Genomic DNA, 14229 nt, shown 5'->3' with positions numbered 1-14229 from the left:
TATCATGAAAAGGTGCTGAATTCAATTAAATGCCTTTTCTGTTTATACTGAGATAATTTTTGAAATGTGTTTGTCCTTCTATTAATTTGGTATATTATGTTGATTGGTTTTTGTATGATGAACTACCCTTGCAGTCCTGGGATAAATCCCACCTGAATGGTGCATAATCCTTTTCATATGTTGCTGATACAGTTTTGTAGTATTTTGTTGAAGACTTTTGCATCTATATTCTACTATTTGGAGAAGGAAATGGCAACCCACTCCAGTACTCTTGCCTGGAAAATTCCATGGATGGAGGAGCCTGGTAGGCTACAGTCCATGGGGTCGCAAAGAGTCGGACACGACTGAGTGACTTCACTTTCTTTCTTTCTATAGCTCGTTTTGGAGAAGGAAATGGCAACCCACTCCAGTGTTCTTTCCTGGAGAATCCCATGAACAGAGGGGCCTGGTGGACTATGATCTATGGGGGTTGCAAAGAGTCGGACACAACTAAGCAACTAACACAAATACACACATTCTACTACTGGTGTGTAGTTTCCTTGTACAATCATTGTCTAGTTTTAATATCAGAGTAATACTGGCTTCATAGAATGACTTAGAAGTGTCCCTCTTCTGTATTTTGGAAGAGTTTATGAAGCGTTAGTTTTAATCCTTTAAATGTTTGGTAGAATTCACCAGTAAAGTCATATTGATCTATACTCTTCTTTTGGTAAGTTCCTGATTACTAATCCAATCTCTCATTATAGGTCTATTCAGATTTTCTGTGTTGAGTCAGTTTCAATTGTTTTGTGTATTTCTACAAATTTGTCCATTTCATCTTGGCTATTTACTTGTTGGCATACAATAGTTCACAATTCTATTATAATTTTTTAATTTTGGTTAATACCACACTAATGTCCACTCTTTCATTTCTTTTTCTTGGTCAATTTAGCTGAAAGTTTGTCAATTTTGTTCACCTTTTCAAATAACCAAATTCTGTTTTATTTTCTATTGTTTTTCTATTCCCTATTTATTGCCACTCAAATGTTTATTATGTCCTTCCTTCTGTTTACCTGGGTTTAGATTGCTCTTCTTTGCCTTGCTAATTAAGATATAAGTATAGGTTCACTTGAGATCTTACTTTTTTAATGGAGGGGTTCGATCTTCCTGACCCAGGGATCGAACCTGGGTCTCCTGCATTACAGGCAGATGCTTTACTGTCTGAGCCACCAGGGAAGCCATGGAGGGGTTTACAGCTATAAATTTCCCTCTGAGCACTGGTTTTGATGCATCTCATAGTTTTTTCAATGTTGTTTTCATTTTCACTAGTGTCTAAGTATTTTTTAATTTCCCTTGCAATTTTTTTTGATCCATTGATTATTTAAGAGTAGGCTGTTAAATTTCCACAGATTCATGAAATTTCCTAAATTTCCTTGTTACTGATTACTGATTCCATTCCATTACACCTAGAGAACATACTCTGTATAGTCTCATTCTTTCAAATATATTGGAAATAAATTTATTTTATGACCTAATATATATGACCTGCCTCTTGAGAAACCTATATGCAGGTCAGGAAGCAACAGTTAGAACTGGACATGGAACAACAGACTGGTTCCAAATGGGAAAAGGAGTACGTCAAGGCTGTATATTGTCACCCTGCTTATTTAACTTCTATGCAGAGTACACATCATGAGAAATGCTGGACTGGAAGAAACACAAGCTGGAATCAAGATTGCTGGGAGAAATATAAAAAACCTCAGATATACAGATGACACCACCCTTATGGCAGGAAGTGAAGAGGAACTAAAAAGCCTCTTGATGAAAGTGAAATAACAGAGTGAAAAAAGTTGGCTTAAAGCTCAACATGCAGAAAACGAAGATCATGGCATTCGGTCCCATCACTTCATAGGAAATAGATGGGGAAACAGTGGAAACAGTGTCAGACTTTATTTTTTGGGGCTCCAAAATCACTGCAGATGGTGACTGCAGCCATGAAATTAAAAGACGCTTACTCCTTGGAAGGAAAGTTATGATCAACCTAGATAGCATATTCAAAAGCAGAGACATTACTTTGCCAACTAAGGTCCATCTAGTCAAGGCTATGGTTTTTCCAGTGGTCATGTATGGATGTGAGAGTTGGACTGTGAAGAAAGCTGAGCGCCGAAGAATTGATGCATTTGAACTGTGGTGTTGGAGAAGACTCTTGAGAGTCCCTTGGACTGCAAGGAGATCCAACCAGTCCATCCTAAAGGAGATCAGCCCTGGGATTTCTTTGGAAGGAATGATGCTAAAGCTGAAACTCCAGTACTTTGACCACCTCAAGCGAAGAGTTGACTCACTGGAAAAAACTCTGACACTGGGAGGGATTGGGGGCAGGAGGAAAAGGGGACGACAGAGGATGAGATGGCTGGATGGCATCACCAACTTGATGGACATGAGTCTGAGTGAGTTCCGGGAGTTGGTGATGGACAGGGAGGCCTGGCGTGCCGCAATTCATGGGGTTGCAAAGAGTCGGACACGACTGAGCGACTGAACTGAACGTATTTCTTTACCCAGTCTGCCAGTGTCTTATCTTTTAATTGAAATGCTTAATCCATTTACATTTAATTATTGATAAGACAGGATTTATATCTGTCTTTGCTATCTACTGCAAGTCCTATGCCTTTTTCCCCTCTAGTCCTCAACTGCTGACTTTTTTGTTAAAATAAGTATTTTCTAGAGTACCATTCAAATTCCCTTGCCATTTCTTTTACTGTATTTTTGAGTTATTTTCCTAACTAATAACTTATAACAATCCATTTTGAATTAATACCAACTTCAGTATTACACGAAAGCTTCACTTCTATATACCTGTTCTCTTTTTTGTGCTATTATTGCCATACAGATACCATTATGCATTATATGCCTATCAACACATTTATAATTTTTGCTTTATACAGCTATCTTTTAAATCTGATAGGAAAAAATTACAAAAACTATATCTTTTATATTTATATAGATAAACAAACAGTAAAAATTATATAGTATAAGTTATCTTTATAACTGTGCTTTATTTCTTCATGTGGAATTGAGTGTCCTTTCATTTCAGTCTGAAGGACTCCATCCATCTATGTCATAGAGAGAAGATCTGCTAATGACAATTTTAATTTAGCTGAGAATGTCTTAATTTCTCCATTTAGAAGGATATTTTTGCTGGATAAAAAATACTTGGTTTGCATTCTTTCAGTACTTTGAATGTATCATACCATTGTCTTCTTGCTTCCATGATTTCTTGAAGCACCTGTTTACCCTATAGAGATTAACTTTTATGAAAAAAGCTGCTCCTCTCTTGCTACTTTCAATATTCTTTTTACCTTTAGCTTTTAACGGCTTGATTATAACATGTCTTAATGTGAAAGTCATTGTTGTGAATATCACTGTGTTTATTCTTCTGGAAATCTGTTGAGTTGCTTGAATGTGTAGATGTTTGTCTTTTACCAATTTTGAAAGAGTTTGGCTAATATGTCTTCAAGAATACTTTCTATGTTTTTCTCATTTCCTCTTGGAACTCCTATAAAACACATGCTAGTATGCTTGATGGTATCTCGTAGATCTCTGAGGCTCTGTTTTATTTTTCTTCATCCCTTTTCTTTATTTCTGTTCCTCAGACTGGAAAATCCCAATTAATCTTTCTTCTAGTTTGTTCATTCTTTCCTCAGCTAGCTCAAATCTTCTGTTAAGCTCTTCTAGTTAATTTTTCAAGTTGTACTTTTCAACTCTAGAATTTCTATTTGGTTCTTTTAATAATTTGTATCTGTTGAGGGGTGTTAGAAGGAAGGTTCAAGAGGGATGGGATGTATGTATACACAAAACTGACTCACTCTGTTGTACAGCAGAAACTAACACAGAATTGTACAGCAATGGTACTCCAATTAAAAAATAAAAATAAAAATAAAGCAACTGTTTATCTGGGAAAAAATAATTTGTATCTCTTTACTGATGTTTTCTATTTAGAAAGACATCATTCTTGTGTTCTCCTGTAGTTCTTAGACATAGTTTTATTTCCTTGAACATAATTAAAATAGGTGATCTAAAGTTTCTGTCCAGTTAACTCCAGAATCTAGACTTTCTTAGAAACAGTATCTATTGACTACTGTTTTCCCATTATCAGTCATACTTTTCTGCATCCCTCATAATTATGTTGAAAAAAAATTTTTAGTAATATAACGTGGCAACTATGTAAATCAAGCCTCTCCTCCCTCCTCCAGGTTTGTTGTTATTGCTGTTTCTTGTTGTTACTATTTACATATTTAGTGCCCTTCTGATTTCCCTAGCGGCTCAGACAGTGAAGAAACTGTCCACAATGAGTGAGACCTGGGTTCAATCCCTGGTTTAAGAAGATGCCCTGGTGAAGGGAATGGCTACACACTTCAGTATTCTTGTCTGGAGAATTCCATGGACAGAGGAGCCTGACCACGGGGTTGCAAAGAGTCAGACATGACTGAGCAACTCACACTTACCTTAAACTAATCCTGTGAAGTCTGTATTCTTTGACGGCTTGGTTGGCTTAGCGATAATCTCTGGCTGCAGAGAGATTTCCTTAAATGCCTTGCCAAGGGGTTCTCTATGCATATTGGGGGATGCTTTCAACATACAGTCAGGCAGTTTACAACTCTACATTAGCCATCACATCCTGCTTGCACAGAGACTCAAGATCAGCCATGACAAGAGTGTAAGGCCTTAAGTCTTCTTGAGCATACATACAGCCCTGGACATGACACAGCTTTATGCACACATGTGACCTTCAAAATTCCCAGGAATGTCCTGGAGCTTTTCAAAACTCCTTAAGATATCTTATTTTGCAGTTTTTCCTTTTAAGCTTTGTTTGCTCCAACTTTTATCCACTGCCTCAGATGGTCACAAAGTTAAACTATTGCCATCTAAATGCATGTCTCTGGAAACACATGTCTCCAGAGAAAAAGATTTTCGCAAATATGTGAGCTCCCAGTCAGGCCAAATCATAAAAGTTCATGAATGGTGGTTCCCAGGGAACTGCTAGACAGGTCAAATAATGAAGATTCTCCAGAACGATGTTTTTAGAGATCTCTAAATCCATCCAGCCTCTTTCAGTGGCTGCTAGATTGCTGTTTTCACTAAGACTGTGGGACCTTTTTGTTTTCAAGACTACTGTAGAGTTGGGTAGAGGGGAATGGAAACAGGGCAAATTAAAATGTCACAAAGCAAACTGTTCTTACTAAGATTTAGTCACTTGCTTGAATAAACTCCTTGGATTGTTGCAAGCGTTTGCTTATTTCCAGAGTTCTGAAAAAGTTGATTTTGACAATTTTTGGCAAGGTTCTCATTGCTTTTACAGAGGAGGGGCTTTCAGAGGTCCTTATTTCACTATTCCTGCTGAAGTCAATCTGCTTTTTATTTCATTTATCTTCACCTTTTCTCTCTTCTTTGGACATACTTTGCTGGTCTTACTCAGACTTCCTGAGATTGATCAGCTCATTAATTTTAAACTCTTCTTTTCTAAAATATACATTTGGTGGTGGTTTAGTTGCTAAGTCATGTCTGATTCTTTGGATCCCATGGACTGTACCCTGCCGGACTCCTCTATGCATGGGATTTCCCAGGCAAGAATACTGGAGTGGGTTGCCATTTCCTCCTCCAGGGGATCTTTCCAACCCAGGGATCAAACCTAGGTCTACTATACAGCAGGCAGTCTCCTGCACTGCAGGCAGATTCTTAACCAACTGAATCATGAGGAAAGCTGACAGAAAACACACTTAAAAGTATATATTTCCCTCTAAGTACAATTATAGCTGCATCCCACAACTTTTATTCTTTAATATTTTTATAATTCAATACAAAATATTTTCTAATATCTGATATGCTTTCCTCTTTACCCAGGTATTCCTTAGAAATGCATTTAATTTTCAAATATAAGGCAATATTCTAGTCTGTTACTGATTTCTAGCTAAAATTTAACTGTACATACAGTATGATTAGAAAACATAATCATTAATAATATGATTTCGATGCTTTGAAATTTGAGACTGAATTTGTGGCTTAAAATATGATCAAATGAAAAAATTTTGTAGCTGGGAGGTGTTGATTAAGGATTCAAGTGGTAATCTTTTTGTCCTAATCTTCAATGTCCTTACTGATTTTATAGTTATTCTATCAAATACTGAGAAAGGGGTGTTAAATCTCCCACTGCAGTTGGTCACTTATTCGTTGGTCTTTACATCTGATTTACTTTGAGGCTATGCTATTAGATGAGTTCAAACTGGAAACAATTATGTCTTCCTAGTTAAGTTTTATCAATATGACATGAGCCTCTTGAGCAATATTTTTTTTCCCAAGACTTACTACGTGTACTAGGTGCTCAGTCATGTCCGACTCTTTGCAACCCCGTGGACTGTGGCTTGCCAGACCTCTGTCCACAGAATTTTCCAAGACTGCTGGAGTGGGTTGCCATTCCATTCTCCAGGGGGTCTTCCCAACCCAGGCAAACTCAGGTCTTCTGTATTGCAGGAAGATTCTTTTTACCATCTGAGCTGCCAGGGAACCCCTCCCAAGCCTTAGATATCTAAGTCTTAAAAACTATTTGATTAGGCTTTTAAAATCCAGTCTGTTTATCTTTTAATCGGAAGTTAATCCACTCATATTTAATAAGAATTATTGTTACATATGGATCTATATCTACCTCCATCCTCCTTTGTCCTGCTTGTCCCACTTGTTCTATCCCTCCTACTACAGTTTTCTTCTTTGAATTTATTTGAGAGACTTATTCCAAGTGTTTTCCTTGTACTGGTTTGGAATTTTTATGCCCAAAATGTGTTCTTTCAGCAGTTACCCTTAAAAATATTACATGTATCCTTTTAACTTATCAAAGTCTAATATTAATCTTATAAAAATATCTTTTTCTCCATTTAGCACTACTCCTGATACATTGTTAACTCTGTATACTTTTAAGTTTCATAATTACTGTTTTAAGTAATCAATGCTCATTTATATTATTCATATAAAATGACTTTCACTGCTCCACTATCATTTTTGTAGCTCTGATCTGTATTCTCCTTCTGCCTGAAATATATTCTTTAGAATTTCCTTTGGTGAGCTGGTGGCATGCACACTCAACTGTGTGTCTCAAGGTCTATTTTACAATCATTCTTACAAGATATTTTTTGCTTGGTGTAGAATTTGTAGTTGGTGGTTATTTTCTTTCAGGCTATTACAAGTATTCTACTGTCATTGAGCTTCCACTACTGCTGCTGAAAAGTCATCCATCAAACTAACATGACTTTAAAGAACTTCTGCCCTTTTATCTGGCAAAGATTTTCTATATCTGGTTTTCTGTAGTCATTGTAACTTTCTACATGTTGATTTCTTTTAATATATGCTTTTGGAATTTGTTAAGACTTCTTTACCCTCTGATTTGACATTCTAGAAATTTTCTGGTGATCAACCCTTCAAATATTTGGTCTGTATTACTTTTCTCTCTTCGCCTTCTAGTTCTCTGCTGCTGCTGCTGCTGCTGCTGCTGCTGCTAAGTCGCTTCAGTCGTGTCCAACTCTATGCAACCCCACAGACGGCAGCCACCAGGCTCCCCCATCCCTGGGATTCTCCAGGCAAGAACACTGGAGTGGGTTGCCATTTCCTCCTCCAATGCATGAAAGTGAAAAGTGAAAGCAAAGTCACCCAGTCGTCGTGTCCGACTCGTAGCGACTCCATGGACTGCAGCCCACCAGGCTCCTCTGTCCATGGGATTTTCTAGACAGGAGTACTGGAGTGGCTTGCCATCTAGTTCTCTAGGTATATATATATTGGACATTTTCACTCTATTCTCTAGGCTACTTTTCCTTTTTTCTGTATCTTTCATTTTTTTCTCTCTTCATACTGTATTTGGGATTTCTCTTGGTCTATCTTTCAATTCACAAATTCTAACATCGTCTATATGTATTCCTTTCTTAAATCTATCCATTGGTTTAAACTTCAATTATCATGTCTCAGTTCACAATGCTCTTTCTTAATTTTTATATTTCAAATCTCATAGGTCACATTTTATAGCTTCCTATGACTTACAACTGTATTCAAACTTGTCCCTTATTTCTGTAACAACGGTAACTGTACTTAACCATGCCAATCTCTAAAATTTCTAAGACATTGAGTCTTTTTCTGTTTCCTATTCTCATTCACATTGTCTTATTTTGTTGCATGTCTGCTTATGTTTGACTGAATGCTGGTCACTCTACTTGAGAATAGATAAAACAAAGGCATTTTCTTTTTGAGAGGGTTTGTTTTTGCTTCTCCTGGGCATCAGAGAACACTACCAGTTCTGGACTATATTAAACTATATTCAAGGCTTAAGGTTCACTAGACAACACAGGCATTTTTCAAAGTAGTCTGTAACTCCTCAGGATGGCTAATCCATTTCCTCAACCTAAGGGTGATGCCTTCTGAAGTCGCAGTTTATCATGAAAAGTCTCCTATTAAATATCCCACTTTGTGAACATCCTGGGCTTTGATCAATCTTCTTCTTGCCCTGAAATGCTGATAAACTAAAGTTCAAATTTATTGAAATTAGCAAAGGCCGCCAAGGTAAAAGCAGCTTCCATTCTCATTTACTTAATAAAGTAAAAATTCAGCTATTTCCTCAACTTTTTACTTAAATGATTCAAGATACGGAACAATATGACCTGTGAGGAAACTGGATTTTACCGACCTATTAAAAAATAAACAAACTTAATCCATGCTATGTAAGAGTCTTTCGCAAATTATCCAAAGACTTTTTATTTCATATTAACTGTGAAAAAGTGAAAGTGAAGTCACTCAGTCGTGTCCGACTCTTTTGTGACCCCATGGACGTAGCCTACCAGGCTCCTCCATCCATGGGATTTTCCAGGCAAGAATACTGGAGTGGGTTGCCATTTCCTTCTCCAGGAGATCTTCCTAACCCAGGGATTGAACCCGGGTCTCCCACATTACAGGCAGATGCTTTACCGTCTGAGCCACCAGAGAAGTCATATTAACTGCAGAAGTATAATAATTATCATATTTATTATAGAATATGCAATGCTTAATGCTCTACCACGTCTACCATTTATGGCATAAATTCTTGGCCTGATATTCTTAATAATTTCTCCTATTATGCAGTAGCATTCTTCTTATTAATTCTGAGTTTTTTAAGTAGAAATAACCTGTAATAAATGTGCAAATATCTTTGGATTTTCTGAAGTATTTCTTAGATTAAAAATGTATAGAATTTCTTAAGAAGAAATGAAACAAGTTCTTTAACTAGACTTTATATCAAATTTCATCATCTCTGAGGTGGTTGTAATTTTTTCAACACATCCTTTGCCTATTCTTTTTTTCAAGTGAAATGTGTTTATTCATGAGTATTCAATTTGTCTACTGCTTAAGTTTTCTTAACATGATGTAAAACTTGGGAGTTGAAAACTTTGAAATCAAAGCAAACACGCAGTCACCCTAAAGAGTATTCCTGATTTTCTAAGTTTATAAAAAAGATAAATTTGGGCCTCATTTGCACTGTTTGATTAACTTCTTTTGTCTCTATTCTTTTGTTATTTTGAAATTAAATGTTTATATAGATAAACACTGGTATCAAATATATGTACTGTGAGCATATCCTTAAGTATGAGATTAAAAAGAGCTATAAACTATTTCACTGAATACAAAGTAGACAGTCAAATTTCAGATTAAAGAAGAAAAACCACTATGTTGTATCCTATTATAAACACTGTCATCAAAGTAATTATGTCAATTTTAATGGGATTTTGGCATTGTTTTAGTGGAAAAGCTGTTAACTTGGGGGTTCAAGAACATACAAATATTTATTTCCTTGAAAATAATGGCATATGCTTTCAACTTACAGGAACTTACCCAAAAGTTTTCTCAGGGTCAAATTAATTCTTAAGGGATGAGACAATTTAAGAAAACTTAACCACTGTCATGTTTTGAGAATTTTTTTTTTTGTCATTTGTGTTTTGATTTTATGGCATTTTTTTATATTAAAAAAAATCTGTATTAATTCATTCAAGACATCTCAAATAGGTATCTGCCAAATTCTTGACACTAGAGATAACCAACAAAAAATGGACCAAAAACCGCCATCAGACCTTACACTATACTGGTCAAACTCGATTATTTCTTTCTTTCTTAGTATTTCAATCTTATATTTATCTAGATTTTGGTATGAAGTGACTTCTTTTTACTACTGTATGCTTTGCCTTACAACCTTGCTATATCAAAGCTCCATTAATGCCCTGACAAACTTTTGAGAAGATAATTTTGAGTATCAAAAGTTCTTTTTAAAAAAGTTTTAAAAAGATTCATGCAAATACACTCAGAAATTTCACTCCTTAGAACTTAGCAAAAGGAAATGATTAAGGATGTACACAAAGACTAAAATATTCACTACAGCATCATAGTACCAGAAAACTAAAAATAATTCAACTGTCCAATAATATCTGAATGGTTAAACAGATACACAATTACTTAATCATGTTTTGTAAATTATAAGACTGTATACAAATGTGATACACCTTGTTTTTAAAATATGAAAAGATATGAATAAGCTGATCCCATATATGTTACAAATATAGACAGCTACATTCCAAAATATCAATCATGGTTATCTCTAGATTATGATATTGAGAGCAATTTTACCTCTTTTCCCTTCTCTGTTTTCCATATTTTTTATTTACAAAATTCAAAAGATGTTTAAATGGTTTCAGTTTAATCTTTAATACAAAGACTAAGTATTACAGAATAAGAGCCAAGGTATATTTACAATTTGCTCTTTTCTCCAAATAAATATTGTTGATAATTCTACAGAATTAGAGTACTGCTGGAAAAGAAATACCACAGAACAATGCCCAACATTGCCAGTTGTAAGATGGCACCAGATCATCAAAATAAAAATATATTTTGGGTTAGTTACCTGTCCAGGGCTTCTTTGAAGTACTTCCTCTGGACATCAAACTGAAAGACTGTACGTTCACAATCAGTTGAAGCATTATCACTGCCCCCATGTTTCTTTAGGAAGGCATCAAATCCATTTTCATCTGGATATTTCAAGCTACCCATGAACACCACTAAGTGAAAAGAATAAAGAGTCACAGAACACAAAGATACAGACAATGCTTTTATTAACAAGTATGAAATTTCAAAAAAACTGGTAGAAAATATGCCAACAGTGATTACATCTGGATAATACTTATTTTCTTCATAGAACTTCTGTTTTTTTAACTTTCTATAATGCTCACATATTACTTTTAAATTAAAAAACTAAATATTTTTAATTAAATATATAATTTATTTGAAAAGGTTAAAATGTAAACTGACATATATGCAAATTATTTTCTACTATAAAAACTCATAAGGTAAGAAATTCACCCTTGAGTAGCTTAGAAAACTAGCATACAAAGAAGTAGTAATTCAAGAGTTCATAACTGGATCGCATTCACAAAGGTTTTACTTGGGTACATTAATAATTACACTGAAGATTTACTGTTTTGCTTTGATATTATTCGTGCCTTTTTATTTTTTGTATTTCTAATTCTTTGACATCTTAAGGCCTTGCCAGTCCCGGAAGGAACTGCCCCTCCCAAGATGACAGTCTAAACTCCTAAAGATTAGCAATTTCCTCCTCATTGGTTGGCCTTACTGTACCTGAATAATAAGACTTACATTTTAAAATAGCTTCCTAAGCAGTTTGACGCTAATCCTCAAAACAAGTACACTCAAGATTAAAATTAAGTCTTTCCCCTATGATATTCACTAAGATTGTTTTCTTAGTTTTTCTCTTATTAAACATTATCACAATCCTATCAAACCAGTTATTATCTGTGAAATCAATTCTTACAAATTTGGAGGAAAAAACACACCCGGGAATGATATTTTACAAAGATCTTACTGTGCTCCAAAAAGTGTGCCAGCCCGGGCAGGTCATCTGGATCAGCAAAACTCCCAACTCCAACACAAAGAGCCGCTGCAGACTGGAGTAAGTAGAACACATAAAAATAGTGAGTCAATCCTACAGGAATAATGTCATCTCGTTTTAAGGATTCACTTGGAGATGGACCTTATCCAAAAGAAAGTAACAGAATTCTTTCCCTGAGAATCTGGAGGAGCAGCAAAGTGAAACTCACCAGAACTGTGTCAGTTTCACCCTGCTGCTCCTCCTCTTGCCATCCTGCAAAATGCTGAACAGGTGCAGACCTAAGGGAAAAAGGAGAAACAGACAGGAAAAAAGCCAAGGGGGACTGGCCAGCCCACCCAAGTATCATTTTGTGTCAGCATTTCAAAGTTCTGAACCAAGTTTGTTTCCTGATTAACCAGATTTCAGAAATCTGCAGAAGTAATATACCTGAGGAGATTTTCTCTAAAGATTGCTAAACAATTAAAGACTCTGTGTTCGTTAATTTAAGTTACTAGACGGAAACTTCTCAATATGTCACTCAGAAAATATTGTTTTTATTAAAACAGGGCATAAAATAACAACTCAGGAACACATCTAACAAAGATAATAAATTAATGGTTATTAAAAAATTTTAAGCCATTAAAGAACTACAGAACTAAACTTTAAAGAGGCTTTTTAGTTCTTCACTTCTTCTTTAAGGTATAAAAAATACATTACTTATTGGTTGACATTTTCCAAGTACTTTGGGAAAATCAATTTGTAACAAAATAGATGGTCAGGAGGTATGCCAAATTCTGCATTTAAAATGATCAGGGCAACCATTATATCAAAGTAAGTTAAAAGACACAAAAAAGGAGAGAAAAATAGTCAATTTGAATCCTAAAGGATAGAAAGCTGAAATTTAACTTTCCCGAATTTTACAAACGTCAATTGTAACGGGCTAACACATTCGATGACACAGACTATTCTGATAAATGGTTATCCTCTTAGAAGGCTTTAAAAAAAAAATAGTGTACACGTGGTATAAAGTCTAACCATGTGTTGGCGGCGGCGGGGGGCGCGGGGGTGTACATTTTTGGAAGAACCAAACAGCCTCACTCGATACTCATAAATCCCTTATTTAAGACGCAGACACATAAACTTAGTTAAAACATGAGGGAATATCCACTTCTTCAAAGCACAGTCTAATGGGTTCTGTGATGTGTTTAATAGATGCCTAACCTGCTTTCAGCTCCAACTACCCCATTAAGCTTTCTTGTCTTGAACAGCAGGGTTGAAGATATTTTTGTATAAGTTGACTTAAACCACAGTTTATCAGTCAGCTTTGACCACAGCAAAAACAGGCTCTGCAATTGCTAGAAAAGAAATTCATACTTGAGAATTATCTATCCAAAAAATTCATACTTGAGACATTCATACTTGAGATTTAAGAAAGCCTTGAACAAATCATAATTCAGCATATATCATACTTAAATTCCAATCTTGTTAATTTATCAAAACTTTAAGATCAAGAACAACTTTCCTCTGGGAGGAAGAAAGTGGAGGGGGTTAAAAATGATGATTAAAAGAGTAGCCAACTTCCTAATTAGGTAAATGTTTTCCAAAAACCTCAAAAAATTTTCTTCTACTATCCTTACAAATTCACATATTCATCTTAAACACAGTTCACATTTTTCAAATAAAAAAATCATAAAACCACTGCAAAATCCTATACTACTCTTAAGCCACCTCTTATCTAGACTACCTACTTTATTTACCTTTTGTAGGCATTTATTCATTCAGTGAATATAAATAATTTTCCATGACTACAATCATGGGATCTTTCCTTTCACTAGTGTACCCACAGCATAAAACAATTTGATCTCATCTTCAAACTGCACTAACCTCCTCCATTCCTTTCTAAAATCCAGAAAATCAGCCATCAGTATATTATGAGGGAATATATCATACCAAGATCTCAGAAAAGACAGGCAGCATCTAAGCCATTTTTTAAATGATCACTAGAATCTGACCCTGCTGCTTCTAGACAAGGTAACATTTAGAGTTTGATGTATGTAATAAGCAAAATAAAAGTGAAGTGAAGTCGTTCAGTCGTGTCCGACTCTTTGCGACCCCATGGACTGTAGCCTACCAGGCTTCTCTGTCCATGGGATTTTCCAGGCAAGAGTACTGGAGTGGGTTGCCATTTCCTTCTCCGGGGGATCTTCCCGATCCAGGGATCGAACCCAGGTCTCCCGCATTGCAAGAGGACACTTTACCCTCTGAGCCACTAGGGAAGCTCAACCAAAATAAAAAGGGGTACCCCAAATACTGGA

General features: G+C 35.6%; 1 protein-coding gene across 2 annotated transcripts in view; it reads right to left on the bottom strand.

The window, feature by feature from the left end:
• Positions 1-14229, bottom strand: part of NRDC (nardilysin convertase) — a 114489-nt gene that overhangs the window by 61285 nt on the left and 38975 nt on the right. The window contains exons 3-6 of one of the 2 annotated variants that reach the window (XM_068966685.1): positions 13136-13269; positions 12144-12213; positions 11909-11990; positions 10934-11087 (exon numbers count right to left, since the gene is read on the bottom strand). In XM_068966685.1, the coding sequence (XP_068822786.1) occupies positions 10934-11087; positions 11909-11990; positions 12144-12213; positions 13136-13269 (440 nt within the window). The remainder of the gene's footprint in view (positions 1-10933; positions 11088-11908; positions 11991-12143; positions 12214-13135; positions 13270-14229) is intronic. The other variant, XM_068966686.1, reaches the window with a different exon arrangement.

Source organism: Capricornis sumatraensis, chromosome 2 (genome assembly GCF_032405125.1).
Source record: "Capricornis sumatraensis isolate serow.1 chromosome 2, serow.2, whole genome shotgun sequence".
NCBI classification, from domain to species: domain Eukaryota; kingdom Metazoa; phylum Chordata; class Mammalia; order Artiodactyla; family Bovidae; genus Capricornis; species Capricornis sumatraensis.
Note: the sequence above shows the minus strand (reverse complement) of the source record. Positions and strands in the feature narration are given on the sequence as shown.